This window comes from Sinocyclocheilus anshuiensis, unplaced genomic scaffold (assembly GCF_001515605.1).
Source record: "Sinocyclocheilus anshuiensis isolate Anshui unplaced genomic scaffold, SAMN03320099.WGS_v1.1 scaffold1203, whole genome shotgun sequence".
Taxonomy (NCBI): Eukaryota; Metazoa; Chordata; class Actinopteri; order Cypriniformes; family Cyprinidae; genus Sinocyclocheilus; species Sinocyclocheilus anshuiensis.
In genome coordinates this window covers 622,520-641,565 of record NW_015539980.1, presented here as the reverse complement: position 1 = coordinate 641,565, position 19,046 = coordinate 622,520, and the positions used below count along the sequence as shown (strand labels likewise).

At 37.9% G+C, this 19,046-nt stretch overlaps 2 protein-coding genes across 6 annotated transcripts in view; both read right to left on the bottom strand.

Moving 5' to 3' along the window:
• The window catches only part of ybx1 (Y box binding protein 1), a 9,240-nt gene extending 5,451 nt beyond the window's left edge, over positions 1-3,789 (bottom strand). For 2 of the 4 annotated variants that reach the window (XM_016484330.1, XM_016484332.1), the window contains exons 1-4: positions 3,499-3,788; positions 1,155-1,218; positions 906-939; positions 728-817 (exon numbers count right to left, since the gene is read on the bottom strand). In XM_016484330.1, the coding sequence (XP_016339816.1) occupies positions 728-817; positions 906-939; positions 1,155-1,218; positions 3,499-3,604 (294 nt within the window). In that variant the 5' untranslated portion in view covers positions 3,605-3,788. Of the gene's footprint in view, positions 1-727; positions 818-905; positions 940-1,154; positions 1,219-3,498 lie in introns of all 4 variants that reach the window. The other 2 variants (XM_016484333.1, XM_016484329.1) reach the window with 2 other exon arrangements.
• A 651-nt stretch (positions 3,790-4,440) lies between these two features.
• ppih (peptidylprolyl isomerase H (cyclophilin H)) overlaps positions 4,441-19,046 on the bottom strand; it is a 42,198-nt gene continuing 27,592 nt past the window's right edge. The window contains exons 3-10 of one of the 2 annotated variants that reach the window (XM_016484323.1): positions 10,892-10,915; positions 10,206-10,250; positions 9,659-9,701; positions 6,868-6,960; positions 6,142-6,229; positions 6,003-6,043; positions 5,490-5,554; positions 4,441-5,143 (exon numbers count right to left, since the gene is read on the bottom strand). In XM_016484323.1, the coding sequence (XP_016339809.1) occupies positions 4,999-5,143; positions 5,490-5,554; positions 6,003-6,043; positions 6,142-6,229; positions 6,868-6,960; positions 9,659-9,701; positions 10,206-10,250; positions 10,892-10,915 (544 nt within the window). In that variant the 3' untranslated portion in view covers positions 4,441-4,998. Of the gene's footprint in view, positions 5,555-6,002; positions 6,044-6,141; positions 6,230-6,867; positions 6,961-9,658; positions 9,702-10,205; positions 10,251-10,891; positions 10,916-19,046 lie in introns of both variants that reach the window. The other variant, XM_016484324.1, reaches the window with a different exon arrangement.

Sequence of the window (19,046 nt, the reverse complement as noted above, 5' to 3'; positions counted from 1 at the left end):
GTGTTTAAACGAGGCATTTTAGGAGGTCGTGGACCAGTCTTAACTTTTATAAAGAATATCTCTTTGGGTTTGAGACTTTAGTTTTTGCAACTTTAGGGATCTTATCTATTCACGAACAGCTCGTAACACTCCAAAGAGAAAGGAAAACTTGAAATCGCATCATATGACCCCTTTAACACTCTTAAGGAAGCAACCCCTAATAAATGGTCCTAACTACATTATCAGTCAACTTTATACAAAAAAAAAAAAAAACATTATTTTTATTAATAATTAGCCTGTTTGAGATTAAGTCAAATTATGAAATAAATGAAAATATTGGAATTATGTAGTGACCAAACAAATGCAAAGTATCTTAAATATAGGTCGCACTCTGCTTATTCAAGAAACTTCATAAGTTCACATGTATGATGGACACTTAAGGTCCAAAAAATTCAGTCAAGACTCTGAAGATATTCAGACAATTTGTGTGTACAAAATTCAAGCATTTAAGGTCAAGGCTTTTGATCAAAACGTTTTAAAGATGCACAAACCTTTGACTGGTAGTGCATTAATTAATAAATAATAATAATAATAATAATAATAATAATAATACACGGTTCCATCCGTAATGAGAACCTTTAATTAATGCCATGAAAACACTTTTTTTTTTTTAAATACCAAAACAGTGCAGTTAAGCCACAGGAGTGCGAAACTAGTTGAACTCTAAACAATAAAAACTCAAGCTCACCTTCTCCCCTTCTACGACATCAAACTCCACAGTTTCTCCGTCCCCGACACTACGAAGATATTTCCTTGGGTTGTTCTTCTTAATGGCTGTCTGGATACAAAGCACAAGCAATCAGAAAACACATTTTCACCCAAAACATTGGCATGCCATTATGGTGACAATTAAAGCAAATAACTACCTGGTGCACAAAGACATCTTCTTTTGTGTCATTCCTGCACAAATTCAGAGAGTGAAATGTTAATAACTGAGAACAGATGGAGAACATACAAGCATGCAGAGTTGAAGAGCAAGTTAAATATTTGAATAAATAATAGCATGCTAGTGCAAGCCAGGTCTGGCTTTGTAAGCACATAAAGGCTGTAATAGGATTGCGGATGTTCCCTGACCCACATATCATATTAGAGAGTCTTTAGAGAATGTTATTTACCTGTTGATGAAACCGTAGCCATTCCTTACATTGAACCATTTCACTGTCCCCAGGACTTTTGTTGCTTTAAAGAGAGGGGGGGGGCAGTTTAAAACCACACCAAGATTGTTTTGAAATATCAGACACATTTTATACAAGTACTGTTTTTAGTAAAGCTACAACGTTTGAGAGAAAAAGATGCATCACATTAGCAAAGTCATTTACAAGCCATCCTTGGCGAGTTGAGTTCATTTCGTGTCTTCTATTTATAACCTCGAACTGTGGTGCTTTTAATAGACGGATGCAAAGGCAGCTGCTCTTATCAGAAGAGCCTCCATCACCCTGAAAGGCCCTGACCCACAGAGTTCACATTATTAAACCCCTATCCATCTTATGAAGACCAAAATGTTAAATGCAGAAAAAAAGTATTCAGGCAAGAGCTTAAAGTAATCAAAACATAACACAGAATTTAAATTTTCGGGTGAACCGTCCTTTTAAACCCTGTCATCTTTTACTCACTCAAGTTGTTCCAAACTTATTCAAGTTTTTCTTCTGTTGAACATGAGATATTTTGAAGAATGTGGGTAACAATACAGCTGCTGGTAGCCATTCCCTTCCACAGTATGAAAAAAATAAATAAAAATTAATAATAATAATAATAATAATAATAATAATAAACTCAGTGGGCACCAGAATGTTGGTTACCAACATTCTTCAAAATATCTTCTTTTGTGTGTGTGTTTTGCATATAAAAGAAATTCATACAGGTTTGTATCAGCCTGAGGGGGAGTAAATGACGATTTTTATTTTGGGGTGTCCAATTCTTTAAGACGGGTACTAGAGTGAGGAGAAAAATGCAATATAAAACATAGTAGAGACTAAGTATTATCCAAATAAACCACACATACACACACACCACACACACACACACACACACACACACACACACATACATACACATATATATACATATACATATTTATATACATATATATTCATTAAAATTAAAAAGTTACTGTAAGTTACTGTATTACAGTAATAATCACCACCTAGAACAGGAATTGCCAAGAAATTTAAGAGAAAAAAAAAAACGAGAAACGTTCTTAATTGTCATGAAACTACTAAAATAGGATATAAAATATAAAACTAAATCTTGGGGTGAAAGATGAGCTGGTGTTGGATAAAAACACCGTTTACACTGTAGTTTATTAGTAAGCGCATTCATTTGTCCAATGTGGAGTTGAAGTAGGAAGTGATGCTATAGAGTTAGCGCACTAGCATCAGCCATGTGGCCGGATCTTAGCCAAACAGCCTCGATTCTCCAGCCTCACTACAGCACACAGCAGGCATTACGAGATGATGCATTTGTGTTTAGAATTCGACTGGCAAGAGATTCGCGTTTCTGGCTAAATGTTCGAAGCGCTAAGAGCTTGCAGCAGCAGATAAGACAAAAGAAGCGTCCATCATCCAAACACCATGGCGGACATTTTATATGTGGGGTCGCGACACAGCGGTAGACGACGCTTATCTTATATGATCGTTATGCAATCTGTACTTTAAATCGTCTCTTGGCTGAGGGGATCTTCAGGAGACGGCGTTGATACGGTTAATGGAGATAAGGACACGTATGCGCGACGCGTCAAACGCCCCACGCGAACAAAGGGAGAGAGCGTTTAGCCTGGCTTATATTCGCCTTCCATCAAGAAACCGGCCTTCAAAATAATCGTTTGAGTATAAAACCGACGCGGTTCACACCGAACACGACAGTTGGACTCGTATAATGGGGGAGTGTATGCGTTTCACATGAATAGCTAATAATGATCCGAGTCATCATGTCACGATCAAGGCCAAGCTCAAGGATCTGGTTCATTCACCGTAAACATCGACGGCCTGTATATATAATATAGTAGTCGTATCGGGGGTTTATGGGCAGTAAATAACGCTAGCGGCTCTATGGAGTGAGAAGCGCGTTGAGACTCGTGTTCACTGAAGCAGGCCTCGGATTCGAGCACGCGTCATGGCGGTTTGATGGAACGCGGCGCGCGAGCGAACATTTAAACTGACGGAGACCGTTTAACGTCTCAAATTTAACGTACATACGTCCTTAAAAGCATGAAGACAACTCCATAACAAAAACACTGGCCAGGTAGCCACGGGAATACAGTAACGTTAATATCAAGTTGGTGGCCGGATAACGACACCACACGGTCGCCGTGAGGCCACGCGCTTTCCCTAACGTTAACTGAAAAATCCGTTACCGTTCATTTGTATTAAACCTTACAGCTCCGCCGTATTAAAGAAATGTATTCTTTTAAATAAACGAATCCCCAATCCAAGAGGACCGAGGCTTCGCTGAAAGCCTTACCGATGACCTTCTTATCCTCCGCGGTAGCTGCGGCTGCCGGGCTGGATGGGCTCTCCGCGTCGGCGGCAGGCTGCGGCGGTTGTTGTGTTTCGGCCTCGCTGCTCATGTTGTTTTCTTGTTGGTAAAGCCGGCGGTGGCTCTCTAGTGTGTTTTTCCCGGTGCTAGATGGTAACCTGGGCCGGCGGTGGTGGGGGCTGTTGCCTTCGGGCTCTCCGCTTTCTTTCCTCCGCTCCCGCTGCCGATCGAACTGGACGGACCGAGTAAAGCTGGCGGATGATATTCTGTCACGTCTCTCCACCCATCCCTCAATCCAATTGGTCGGTCAACTTGCGAATCAGTCAGCGTCAATTATTTTACCGACGCTCATTGGTTCAATTTATTGTCAATCATACGGCAAGCTCATTAAGTCTGCTCATGATTGGTTACATAAAGAATTAGCACCGCCCAGAATTAAAGACCCCATTAAACCTTCCAGACATACTGGCAGATATATATCCCAAACAAAAGGAAAACATTGACCCAGAACGTGAAAATAATGCATATTTCATTATTCATAGTTCTGAATCCCTTATGAAGAGTTTTTTAAAAAGTGAACAGAAATATATATTGGTACAATGGTAGGCTTACATATTAAATAAATACACGAAAAGCAGGTAAATCAGGTATGGAATATTGTGAGAACAGGCTTGGTACTATTTAGTTTTATTTTTATGGTTTTGCATATACATTGCTTCTCTAGGCATTACAGTATTTTTTTTTCCACTTAGCACTATTGTAATTTTATTTATGTAACATTTTATTAATCACATAGCACCCTATTGTAATACTTATTTATTGTTATATTGTTTCTTTGTTATAATTCTTTGGCAAAATTTTGTGTAAACAATTATGTTTTGTAAAATTGAATTGAAAGTGGAACTATTAAAAGCATTATAAAAAATGTTTAACAGACCAAATCAACAAGGACAAAAATGAAGCAGGTATGAATAGCTTCATTCATCAGTAAGCGAATCATAACCTGAATCAATCCATGACTTCAAATGTAAGGATGATGTGTTTGGGACAAATCCCATCACTGACTTCTCCCACCGCATTATAAATGAAGCACTCAACGACCATATAGATGAGACAGACCCTGGCTAGTTGTGAGACAGATCCACACTACCCCCTTCCCTTTTGTCATGTAAATATGTTTTTGGCACTGTGGAGGAGACCTGGTTGAAGTGTGATTTTATTGTTAATGGTCCGGCCCTGTTGTCCCACACAAAGACAGGCTTTAAAATTGACCCCAGAAGCCTCCTACCGAGCCCAAACTTTTCCTGCACTTCAGCTGAAAGAGCCCTTTTGTGTGCGTGGGACACGGTCCAAGAGATGGGGGAAGGGGTTTCTGGGTTAGGATGTGGGTTAGGGTAAGCAGCAATAAGACGACAAAGGGAGCACAATCATAAGGAATCTGCATTAAGTGGCGTGTCCTTTAGGTGTTGGTTTAGTATCATAAACTCAAAGCCCTTGACGATTCAGGAAACATCTCTTGATTTCAGTTCTCTCTGAATTGGAAGTGTAATAAAGAATGTTCCACAGTGACTTAAAAAAAAACATGGGTAAACATTTATTTAAGGGTAAGAAAACCCTCAACCGGCCATTCCTAAAGACAAAAATAAAAGGCTTGTCCGCCAGAATGTACAACGAATACATGTATCAGTCTTGAATTTCAAGTTTGGTCATATATGCAAATGTTGATAAAAGAGAGTCACATAAGCTAATCGTGACATAACATTCAATTTTGGTGTAACTTACATTGAACAATATAAAACCACAAACTTGTTCAGCCAAGAGTTTTTCACAAATAATCAGGCAATTCCACAAGATTACCTATACAAAAATGATGTTTTGCAATGGAGATGATGATTAGTTGGTACAAAATCCAGAATGGCTTGTCTGTTTTCTTTAAAGCAAATGTCATATGTCTTTTCTGACGTGTAACACTTCACATTTCTCCACACTGGGCAATGACGATGGGCAGCTTGGGCTTGTTGTTGGGTCCTGTTGGTACATTCTGTATGGGAGAAATAATAATATATATATAAAAAAAAAATAAATAAAAAAATACATACATACATACATACAAGCTAGCAATACAAAGTTTCAAACATTGTTTAGAAAAGAAAGCATACAAGTTATTTTTTACATTTATTTTAAGAGTCAGCAGGATGCGAAACAAAACAGTCTGGACTGGACAGTCATTATTTCATTTACATTTTCTTGATGTTTTCATAGTTGATCATAAAAAAAAAACTATTAAATTCTGAGAAGTTTGAGACTTCCATCTCATCATAATGAATTCTCTCCCAGACTCTCAGACAAACGTCCCATTTCTTCATATTCTTTAAGCATGGCAGATCTCTAACTTGTCACATAAGTTAACTGATCAATCATCAATAGGAGTACTAGTAAATTCCTTAAAGAATCATTTTGAAATATACAAAACTAAAATATCGTCTTACCTCAATTTTTCTCATAACAAGCAAACCATCCACCACTTTTCCTGTAAGAAAGACCCCGAGCAGTTAATGACGTGAGCAGCAACTCACTACAACGCAAGTTCTCTCACTACAGAGTCAATACAGGATTCGTCTGACTCACCAAATACCACATGCTTCCCATCCAACCAGTCGCACTTTGTGCAGGTGATAAAAAACTGGCAGCCGTTTGTTCCTGGTCCACTGTTTGCCTGCCGGGGAAAAATAATATTTTACATTATTGATTGGAAACAACAGTGAACAAACAATCTGATGGCTAAATGGAGCGTGTTTATGCTTTATCAATGTATCACTTTGTCTTTGATGAGTAATGTGTTCAAAATGTCCACCACAGAAGAAAATGACTTCGCATGACGCTGGTCACATGGTTGTGTGATAAACCATTTTTTAGTTTTCAGGGGATAGTTTTGTTAGTACCAGTTGACAATTTTTGTGGACATGGGTAAAATGAAAATATTTCTTATTTGAAAGAATATTACATTTAAACTATGTTATAAAACTATTTTTATAAGGTATATGGAAATTTAATACGATAATCTTGACATATTTTGACAAAATGTAACATTTTGTATTCATTAAAGTTGGTTTCTTTTTTCCTGTTAGATTGTGGAGTAAAATGTGAATTGAAAATATTCCCCACTAGATGCATCTTATAAACACTGGTAATAACTGGATTTTTAGCACTGTTCATCTAACATCGCTGATATCAAGTCAAGTCAAGTCTGCTTTATTGCTCTATTTATATGGCAGCATATTGATATGCTGCCATAAAGCATACTGTGAATGTACATCAAGGGTTTTACAGTGCCAGTGTGTATAGAAGCTTTACCAGAGACAAGAGTCCTGGGCCGGAGTGCTTCATTCTGAAGTTCTCATCTGCAAACGGTCCCCTGTAGATACTGCAGATACCAGTGCCATCCCCCTGATGGACAAGAATATAGTGTTAAAAACAGCTCACACAGAGCCAGAAAATCCAAATCACTCAATAAACTGAAAGACATGTAGGCTAGCTCATACGTGAAACCAAAACTACATGTCAAAGCAAACCGAAAATGTAGCTGTGTGTGTGTGTGTGTGTGTGTGTGTGTGTGAGAGAGAGAGAGAGTGAGTGAGTGAGTGAGTGAGTGAGTGAGTGAGTGAGTGTGTGTGTGTGTGTGTGTACAGTAGGGCCCTATGACCACTAGAGGCAGACAAACACACAAGAGACAGACTGGAGGCAGACACATAATTCTGCAGTTTTTTTTATCATTTACACCACTGGTTCAGTGTACTATTTGATTAAAAACTGCTGTCAAGGTTGCTGTCATAAAGACTCTACTCTTGACACTTTATGTACTTTCAAACCAGTCATAACTCTTTACCATATTTGTAACTAAGCATTTCATGTGCAGTCCAACAATACATGGGTTTTTCAATGTTTTGATTTTTTTCTAATACAGATATTTTTACTGCAGTGGGGTCAATGGCCGATATAAATACAAATTCCTTTATAAAAATAATATAATTTATAGATGACAAATGATTAATTCAAAGTTGTAAAATAAAATGAAAATTATTTCACACAATATAATTACAATTCATTCAAAATATTTGAAATCAGAACCAAACATTTGCAAATATTGTAAATATCAATATTCTGGGGAAACGACGGTGTCTATGTATATAACGCCTCTTTCTTGTTTGACAGAAAAGCGAAAGGAAAAATACAGAGAACTATCCTATAGTTCTCTGTATTTTTCCTTTCACTTTTCTATTTTAGATGCACTGTTTTAGGAGTTGTAAACATATTATTGGAGTACATTTTACAAGAAGACACTATTTAAGTCTTTCTACTTCAAAATGAAATGTTTAATTCAAAGTGTTATTTGCCGTTTCTTTGTAATCATTTGTGAAATGTACTATCAATTTCTGAGAGAAAACGGTTTCAAAGTAAATCTATTACACTAAGTACACTATTTTTTCCCCCAGCGTAATTTAGGGAAGCTAGTCATTTCTGTATATTGTTTTGGCCTTGCTCAACCATGAAGTCTAGAAATGTGGTATTGGTTTATTTATTTAGGAAATAATGTAAAAATGTAACCACAATATAATTACTATTTGCCTCAACAGAGACTTAAAGGGTTAGTTTAATGCCACTCAGCGGGTGTTGCAGTGCTTCAGTCCAAAAGAAGTTAAATAAAAAGCGCCCATCCATAAAAAAAAAAAAAGTGTCTCACACAGCTCCGGGGGGTGAACAAAGGCGTTCTGTAGCGAATCGATGCGTTTTTGTAAGAAAAATATTCATATTCAAAACGTAATAATCACTTTAATGTAGCTTGCGCCAACAGTTGTACACAGAAGCAGCTCCGGGGGAATGATGTATGAGGTCAGCGTTGCGCATGCGCTGCTCAGAAGTGACGAACGCGGAAGCGCAGCGGAGAGATCAAAACAAAACAACAGTCACGAATTAGAAGTACAAAATGAGGATTTGTAGAGAAGAATTTCGATATAAGCCAAGAGGAGACTGGTTTTCCTTTGCTAAAGTAAGGAAACTTTGCTTCCTTTCATCCTTTAAACAAATGTTGGTTTTCACGAGACTCACTGGCGCATGGGCAACGCTGACCTCATACGTCATGCTCCCGGAGCTGCTTCCATGTACAACTGTTGGCGCAAGCTACATTAAAGTGATTATTAAGTTTTGAATATGGATATTTTTCTTACAAAAACGCATCGATTCGCTACAGGAGGCCTTTGTTCACCCCCGGAGCCGTGTGAGACATTTTTTATGGATGGGCGCTTTTTATTTCACTTCTTTTGGACTGAAGCACTGCAACACCCGCTGAGTGGCATTAAACAGCCTGAAAGATCAAAGACAATTTTTTATATAACTCCGACTGGATTCTTCTGAAAGAAGAAAGTCATATACACCTAGGATGCCTCGGGGGTGAGTAAAACGCAGCCTGATTTTCATTTTTGGGTTAACTAACCCTTTAAAACCCCAGAATAGGCCTATTTCTTAGAGTCATAGTTACTCCCGCCGTTTATTAAATGTCTTCAGAGCACTGGGCAGAAATCACACCTGCGGCGGGCCTTTGCGATGCTTTGTTTTAATTAAGGGTAATTCCACCAGCTCAGTGTTTATCTAGACTTTGTGATTGTCCTGTGTGATTTCTGTGTTGGCCTTATGTCAGTATTTGCAGTTGTCCTTAGTGTCTGATAACAAAAGAAGGCTTTGAAAAAGTGGAGCGCCCCAGAAACAAGCATCAAACTGACTGCTGGAATTATTTGAACATTTAAAAATGTCTAATGGCAAAAACAGTTTGAAGCTTCAAGACTGGATAAGGCCCTGCACTAAACTAATTTCTGAGAGGGAAAGACTCTGAAAGGGGAAATTATTGCTGTAAATTAATCAAACTAATACAAAAGCTGATGACAGCAAATATAAAGGCACATTCTTGTTTGCCTTATTTGCCCATTTATAAGGGCACATCCTTGTTTAAAAAGATGGATATCATGCATGGCAGTCAATACACAAACAGACCCTGAACATTGTTTGCACACAATGTTCTGAAACATGTCAAAAGCCATACACCTGGAAGATCAATTCGGCTCCATTGTCTGGATCACAAAGCAAAACTTACATTGACAAAATCACCACCCTGAATCATGAAGTCCTTTATCACCCTGCCAAAAGAAAACAGCACACATGAGCAGGTTGAAATTAAAAGCCAAGCTTCTATTGTTTTTGTAAACAAATATTTTGTAATAGCCTCTTACATTTCTATGAGTAAAATGTGCAGCAAGACATGCATTGCTGTAAATATGCAATTGTGATTTTCTTTTAATTATATTATAAGATTGTGATATACAACATTTTTATTGGTCGCTATAAATATACATAAAGCCTTTGAACCAACTTCAGTGCAGTGTAACTTTGCAGTGAAAGCCATCATCTGTATAGACAATATGCGTTTTGAATTGCAAAGGTTCAGGGTGCATTTGCATCCAACTTTGATTAATGAAAAACCTACAACACCAATCCTCTGCTGGACATAAACGTTTTATACTTAGAATTATGGATTTGAACAAACCTCTAATTAAGAGCAACAGCAATAGCTTGATTAAGCCAACACAACTAATCATTGATATACAATATAACAGTGAACAATACAGACTAAAGTGTCTCACCGATGAAATGTGCAGCCTTTATAGCCTACGGGAACACCGTCCTTCCTACAGTGAATAAAAGCAGCACATAAACAAGGTATATGCAAATAAAAGCAGGACCAGGAAGAAAGAGCTGTGCACACAACATGCTTCCATGAAATACAAGCTGTGTTTAATCTGTAACCTTATCCAGTATTCATGTTTCTTACAGAATGATTTCAACATCCTTAAAAGCATCAGTCACACTAACTCATTAAATGTAATTCGAGTATGTGGTACTATAGGTTAAACTATACATGTGGTTGAAGCAGCACAGCCCTTTATTAAAGGCATAGTTCACCCAGAAATCTAAATTTGCTGTTAATTTACTCACCCTCAGGCCATTCAAGATGTAGGTGACTTTTCTTCAGTAGAACAGTAAAGAAGATTTCTAACTTCAGTTTCTTGCACAGACTAATTTGACTCAGTCAAAGGCCTCAATATATCACCAGAAGCCACAGGTATTCATTTTGTGTTGCGTGTATGCTTTTTAACTCTAGTTTTATGAATCACCAAGGACCAGTGTTTCAGTTAAAAGTCTTCTTTACTGTTTTAATGAATATAACAAAAGTCACCTACATCTCGGATGGCCTGAGGGCGAGTCAATTAACTGCAAATTGTCATTTTTTGGGTGAACTATCCCTTAAATTCACTGAAATCTGACTTACTTGAATTCACCAGTACAGAACTGCCTGAAAGACACAGAAAGAAAAACAGATTTACATCTCTGTTATGATGCCTGTAGCAACTGCACCAAAATCTAGACATTTAGAAGAGACAATAGATTAGCATGCAAGTAGTGAACACATTTTGCATAACGCACACTACAGATGAAATTATTCACTCAACTTATGATGTGATACGATACCGATTTTCTCACTTTTTTTTTTTTTTTTAACAAAAGATTTAAGACAAATTATAAATGAAAAGATGTCCTTTTATTATTGCTTGGACAAAATGCTGCACGTCTTAAATTGAAATATGTCAAATAACGAAACTAAATTGAAATGTTAAAACAAACCCCAAATCAAATAAGTAAATAACACAAATAAAAGAGATTTCTTCATATATACAGACTAAGTGTTCTTGTGCTCTTTCCATTTAAAATTTAGAGGCAACCACTGTATTTTAATCACGAGCCAAACAAAGATGCTACATACATGCAGCATGAGCAGTTTTTAATCTAAATTACATTGTATAATTTCGAAATTTGAAACAAAAAACAGAATGGTCTGACTTTAGTTTTGTGAAACGATACTACATGAAACATCTGCACAACAAAAGCAGCAGACAGGCTAAATGATAATGCAAATTCACTCTCTGCCATCAGCAGATGGCACTTCCTTGGTTACTGCTGTAAACAAAGCAGCTCTGCTTAAATACCAAAGCCATGGGAAGGCAAACCTGCAACCTTTAGCCAAAAAAAGCATAACGGCAAATGCTATCGCTGCGGTGCAGAGGAGACGATCAGACGCATTTTTTTTTTTTAATGGATGTCAATGGAAGAGAGGCTTCACTACGCTGAATAAACCGCTTTTGAGAGGAAACTAAATTATTGCATTAAATTGTATGTTGTTTAATGAAAATAAAATGTTCTTTCTATTGCTTCCAAGTTTCAATACATAGACTTCAAATATAATGAATGCTGCACATGATAATGATATAACGCTTTTTAATGAATAAAGGGGGAAACATTTTAATACATAAAAAGGTATTCTTTGGCTTCCAGATTTCAACAAATATATTACATCTTTAGTGACTAGTGTCAGTGTTATGTTATGTATGCCCAATGGTGCTTTTTTAAACGAACAGAATTCACAGAATTTATTTACTGTGCAACGTAAACAAAGCCGGCCACTGACGTCACTGCCATTGTATGATTGGCTGAGGTGCCTCACGTGATCCAAGTTAGCCGTTACGCTTTTTCCAATGGGAAGTAATATCCTCTGGTCTCCGAATAAGACAATCTCTGATAAATACTACTTTAATATGCATTGTTGACCAGGAGAGGACATGTTCGATTCACTCATGGGAACGTGATAATATGTCGTGGCCAAGAGATAATTTTGTCGAGGTAAAGACATACTTATGTCGAGGCCATGCGATGTGAAGTCGTGGCCTCACTGCAAGCGTGAGCGGCGCGATTTTTTTCGGCGTGCATGTTAACAAATAAGTGCATTCACACCGGGAGCAGGAGCAGCGCGTGAGCATCACGCCCGTTTCACACCGCACGCGTAAGCAGAGCGGGAGCAGCGCGCGCCCATTGTCCTTTCACACTGGCAGCGTTTGTCGCGCAGCTGAACCGTGGCTTGTGTACTGCAAGACGAGTATCGTTCATTCGGTCACGCTTTGCAGGTGTTCTCCGACAACTGTCTGTCATGTGCTTTGATATGAGCAGCATGCTGTCACGTGCATATAACATGCTGTACATATAGTTTACATGATAAAAAGTAATCTTAAAGTTAATAAAGACCCCTAGAGGACGCAGTGTCTCGTTCCCTTCTCAGGGAACCATGGTTACATACATAACCTGAGACGTTTTCTTGTAGTTGATTCTGAGCTAACTAATATTTGATGTTTTTTTTTAATTTTGTAGATTTAAGTAGCAAATAAGAATCGCTAAAATTATTGAATATATTTTGAGACAAAGGTCTTCTTAATGATTATCAGTTTGGTTTAAGATAATTAAAGCAACAGTTTTTCAATAACTAGAAGAACATGTAAAAGTATGGTATTTGGGGTAAAAGCGCCCCTGCTGTTGGGGCGAAAGGCACAATAATTAACATGATAATTAATAGATGGCTGACTTTTCCAATTGTTGACATGACACACGGTTAGATTCAGATGGTAAATATCATATAGCCTATTATGTTGGGTGTCCACCTTAGAGATAATCACCACGTTTATAATGAAACCATCATATTTAAAAACATATTAATCATATCATATAACACAATATAATTTGTTGTTACTACTGTAAATCTATATTAACTTATGGGATCTCCTTCAATGCTTTCAGAATCTTTACTTTTTGTTTTGTTTCTGTATTTTAAAATATATTTTTATATTAACATTTTAATGACAGTATATTTATTGAACATTATTTATCAAAATAAGCAGAAAATAGCCTAGTACAAACTTTGCTAAAGTGATTGTTTTGAACAAGTATTAACTTGGACATTAGTATAAAAAATAATTTAGCTAAAGTATTTATCAATACTGTGTGCCTTTTACCCCGTGAAACACGAAACACCTCACATGATTTTACAGTGAAATGTGTAATTTTTCATGTTAATCAGGTCAATTTTGATCAATAAAAATGCACTGTGGCTTTAATTCAGCATAAGCGGCGCAGCAAAAATAGACTCGGCGCCGAAACTATGCCGCTTCTGCTCTGCTCCTGCTACGCGCCGCCTCTGCGTGCGGTGTGAATGCTCTAATCTGTTAACATGCGCGCCGAAACAAATACGCGCTGCTTACGCTTTGCTTACGCGTGCGGTGTGAAACGGGCGTCACTATGAAGGTAGAATGACGTCAAAAAGATTTGCATACGCAGGGTAATATTTGTGGTAGTGTACATAAGACTGTAAGCGTAAATGAAATTTGCATGCGCAAGAGAAGCTTTGTAAAGGTGTAAATCGCGTTTCAAGCGCAAGAAAAAATTATTTGCAGCATTTTACTGTTACTCGTAGTATGGATGAGGCTTGACGCACGCGCGCAACCTGTGTCGACTCGCGCCTGGCTCCGCGTTTAAAACGAATGCAGATTCAGTCTAACTGCTTGCTAATTGCACTTGGATGAAATGAAACATTCAGCTTGCCTACTGAAAAAAAAAAAACAATAGAACCCCTCCCAAAACACAATAACAAATGTAATGGATTTCAGGGTTATAATGCGAATTTGTTTGGTTTTAATGTAAACTATAGTGGTGTCTATTTAATGGATTCTATTGGTGGGATGTAATGTAATGATACCCATACTGTGCTGCACATTATTGACAATATTGAGATGAAGCTTGACTTCGCAAATCAAATCGCAATCGCAGTATCTGTCAAAAAAAAAAAAATTGCAATTTGATATTTCCCCCAAATCGCACAGCCCTAATTTCGAGGATGAACCGCTCGTCGTCCATTTCTGGCCTCCTGCCAAAGATATGTGACCGTGAAATATGATCGGGAGTCTGCACAGGGTGTTTATTTTTAAATGTACATTATTTTTTGACTTTTATTTTGTATTTGCTGTGCGGTTTGGATGCGGCGAAAAGACTATCTTTAGGGAAGCGGCGCGGAGAGCCGCTTCTGGGACGCTTTTGAAACGTGCCGCGACGTGTCTGGTGTAAACACAAGCATTGACTAGAATGACCGCGATCAGTTCCGGTAGCCGTGTCGGAGCCGTAACGCGCCGCAGACGTGTGCAGTGTAAATCAGGGGTCAAGCAGGAGGGTCGCGTGAGCAGCGCTGCAGCTATGGTTTCAGCGCCAAGTCTATTTTTGCTATGTTAGTTAATAAGTTTATAATGCATGTTCGCTATTCCCAATTCAGAAGAGCGCACACACCCTGTGTCTGTGAATGCTTCTCATACTCGCTCCTCTCTGCCCCACGCGGCACGAATCCCGCGTCACGGACGAGCCGTTCACGCTTGTCATGCTCAATTAAAGTGACAACACACTTTTGATGGACAAAATAAAAATGATTTCACACAAAACGTGCTAAAAATGCACAGAATAACCATGTCTAGTGGGTTACAAAGGAGTAGGCCTATATACATGAGAAATTCATTATTCATGAGCTACAAAACGACGGAGTGCCATTAAGAAGCTATTAGTGTCAAGACTAGTCAGCAATTCTAAATGCACACATCTAGTAGTCTGACATTTGAAAAGTAACCCCATCGTTTCTCAGTCTTACGACCAGACTTGATCACAAATGGCCCAAAACAATCCATTCCTGTGGACCAGAAGGGAGGTTTGAACAAATTGAGCTTAGATGGAGGAAGATCAGCCATCCGAGGAACTGTTGGTTTTCCTTTCCATTTAGCACACTCCAGACACTTTATCTATCTATTCTCTATCTACTCCAGGATGACCCAACTTGGCATCTACAGCTGCAATCAAAAGTTGAATGACAGAATTTCTTGAATCGAGAATAATTGGATGAATGGTGTCAAAAGCCAGTTCTTGACTATGTCAAAGTCGCCCTCCTACTCTAATAACTTCAGCAATGGGATCGAACTTGGATGAATGGTGTCAAAAGCCAGTTCTTGACTATGTCGAAGTCGCCCTCCTACTCTAATAACTTCAGCAATGGGATCGAACTCAGGTGCAAGAGTGTACAATCGACTACTAGCTGGAACATTTTTCCCAATTCGCAATGCACCATACTCCTCTGCAAAATCCTTCCTTTGAGCCTGTCGCAACAGGAAAAGTTCAATCTGAGCCTTGTCCAGCAAAGAGTTATCAGGGTTAACTGCCACAGCTTCAACAAGCTCATTCCACGACTTGTATTGCTGAACATCAAAATTCACAAGGTTATCCTCAGCATTAGTAAGGCCACAGAACAGAGTCTTCCTCAACTCTGTAGCATCAACAGAGTTCTCAGTCATACCAGGGAATTTTGGCCACTGATCAGGGTCAGAATAAAGGAAAGCAGGGCCTCGAGTCCAATGATTCGGTTTGACTAGATCAGTCAGATTCTTGCCTCTAGTAATATCATCAGCTGGATTGCTAGTGATGTTAACATAACGCCATTGTTCAGGAGCAGAGTACTCTAGAATTTCAGTAATGCGGTTTGCAACAAATACTTTATAGCGGCAAGTCTCAGAACGAATCCAGTTAAGTACTGTCATCGAATCAGACCACAGTATTGTTTGTTGAATGAGCAGATCAAGTTCCCTCTGCAACAGATTTGCCAATTGAACCCCGGTGAGGGCAGCACACAATTCTAGACGAGGTTTAGAAATTGACTTACGAGGTGCAACTCTGGATCGGGTCACCACAGGTTAAACACTAATCGATTCTTTCCATTATGCTTAACAAGATGGTGATGTACAAACCAGGACTCACTACTTTGAAAGGTTTCTTCATGACTCAACTTTCTCACATAACTAGACTCAACCAATTTCTGAATTCAACACATTCATTAATTAATTATCGACAGCATCTGTAAATATTGTATTCTGTAAATATTGCACACGTGTTCACTTACGATTGACGTGACAAACTTACGCCTTTTATTTATTTTCAGTTCTTCAGTTACAGAAACGAAGCTATAGACACAATAAATGCACATGAAACATACTGACATCTTCATAAGGTCGGACCAGGCAGCAGGTGAGCATTCAGTGATTCTCCTTTGAACATATAGGAACAGTTAAACACTAATCGATTCTTTCCATTATGCTTAACAAGATGGTGATGTACAAACCAGGACTCACTACTTTGAAAGGTTTCTTCATGACTCAACTTTCTCACATAACTAGACTCAACCAATTTCTGAATTCAACACATTCATTAATTAATTATCGACAGCATCTGTAAATATTGTATTCTGTAAATATTGCACACGTGTTCACTTACGATTGACGTGACAAACTTACGCCTTTTATTTATTTTCAGTTCTTCAGTTACAGAAACGAAGCTATAGACACAATAAATGCACATGAAACATACTGACATCTTCAACATTCGGCCTAATAAAAATATTATGAACGCTCAGCGTGTTCACCTTGGTTAAAAACAGACCTTTTCATTTTTTAAATGAATCGCTATGAACAAATAATGACTTAAACATAATATTCTCACTTAACAATTAGCTAAAATAGAATTAATAATTATATTGCTCCAGGTCTTCAGTTACAAAAATGGACAACAAGGCACAAATTACAAACAAGGACACAACGAACACAGACAAAAAAAATTAAATCATATTGACAGCTTCTAAGAAAAATATTAAGCTTTAAATTATGATTGGCTAGAAACGCATAGCCTACTTTTTTAATTCAGCTCTACATAAATAATAACTTAAAACATTTTGACATTCTTACTTAGCCTAACGATTAGTTAAAATCTCCCGATCAGTTACAAAAACGGAGCTTAATCACAAGTACTTTACATAAAGCATATTGACAGCTTCTATAAGAAATGGACATGGAGATTATGGACACACACTGAGCTATAACTTGGTTAATAGCGCATATCTGGGTAAGCGCCTATGTGTAAAAGTATGAATTATAAAAAACAAAAACAGTAACCAACCTCTAAAAACAAATTTATAGTTGTCTTTGTAAAGAAATATGTAGCTTTGGAGCCGCTGCGGTGACGCTGTACAAACGCTTCCAGTGTGAATACTCTCGCGCAGCTGCAGTGATGCTGTAGTTACGCTCACGCGCCGCTCACGCTTGCAGTGTGAAACTGGCGTTATGTTGAGTGAACAACACATTTTTCTTGTGGCCACGAGTTTAATACGAACGTGATAATGTCATGGCCATGACAAAACTACGTGAACCGATCACCGCATTATACAGAGGCAAGATGAAAAGAAAATACCATCTAAACTCTTCTAAAGACAGTGTCCCCTCAGTCAGTCAGTCAGTTCCCCTAAGACAGTCAGTCAGTTCCCCTAAGACAGTCAGTCAGTTCCCCTCAGACAGTCAAGTCAGTTCCCCTCAGACAGTCAGTCAGTTCCCCTCAGACAGTCAGTCAGTTCCCCTCAGACAGTCAGTCAGTTCCCCTCAGACAGTTGTCGTGTCGCGCCGCATTCAGTGTTAACAGCATCACTGATTATAATGGGTTCTATTGTATTTTGTCGCATCGCTCCACACGCGTCTAGTGTAGACACGGTGTCAGAGACACATTCATATAAACTCCTATCCCCAGTTGTATCGCGATTTGTTTAACATTTCAAGCGATTTGAATCGTTACATATTTGTATCGATTTTCAAATGGCTCGGGGTTTGGGATGGGTGTATCGATCCTGAAGTATCGATATATTGATAATAATGCGAGCATCGAAAGTATCGATACTCAAATAAAGAAATATCGATAATAAGGTGTTTTATTATCCAGTGATTTTGTTTATTTAACAAAAAATTAATGCGTACAATATGCATTGAATTAGACGAATAACCTGTTAGCGAATAATTGTGTAGGATATAACTATTTTTCTGCTCATCTGAACACACACAAATGCTGCAAGACAAAACCAATCAATCACAGAGAGCATTCACTCACTTCCAACAGTGCATTCAAACAGGGCTGCGTTTCCCAAAAGTATCATAAGAAACCATTGATGCTTTTGAGAACGGCATAACAATGCTTATCAGAGGACAGAAAAAACATATGTTTGAGTTATATCACAATAAATATACTGAAATTGTAGCCTACATATTTTGTGAAATTAAATAGATTTACATTGAATTTTAAAAGTTCATACTGATCATGTTCTATTCTGTAATGTTAGTATAAATCATACGCTGTCAGAATAAAAGGTTGCATTTCATGCGTGCAACAGCCTGTCACTGGCAGTCCCTTAAGAAAATGAACCATGGTTTTACAAAAGTGACCGTACTTCAACTATAGAATTTGTAGATTTCCATGGTTACCACTACAGTAAACATATTTTAACCGCATGTAAACAAAAATATAACCTAATAAGTTGCAATTAAGGCATATTGAATGTTAAAATGCGCTTCAAATATAAAGTTAAGTGGATATCATTACCCATTTTACTCTTAGTAATTTAATACATTTCATAATTCAAAAGTTTAGAAGTACCATATCAGTATCGACGATACTGGCCTTTAAAAGTATCGGTATCGTATCGAAAA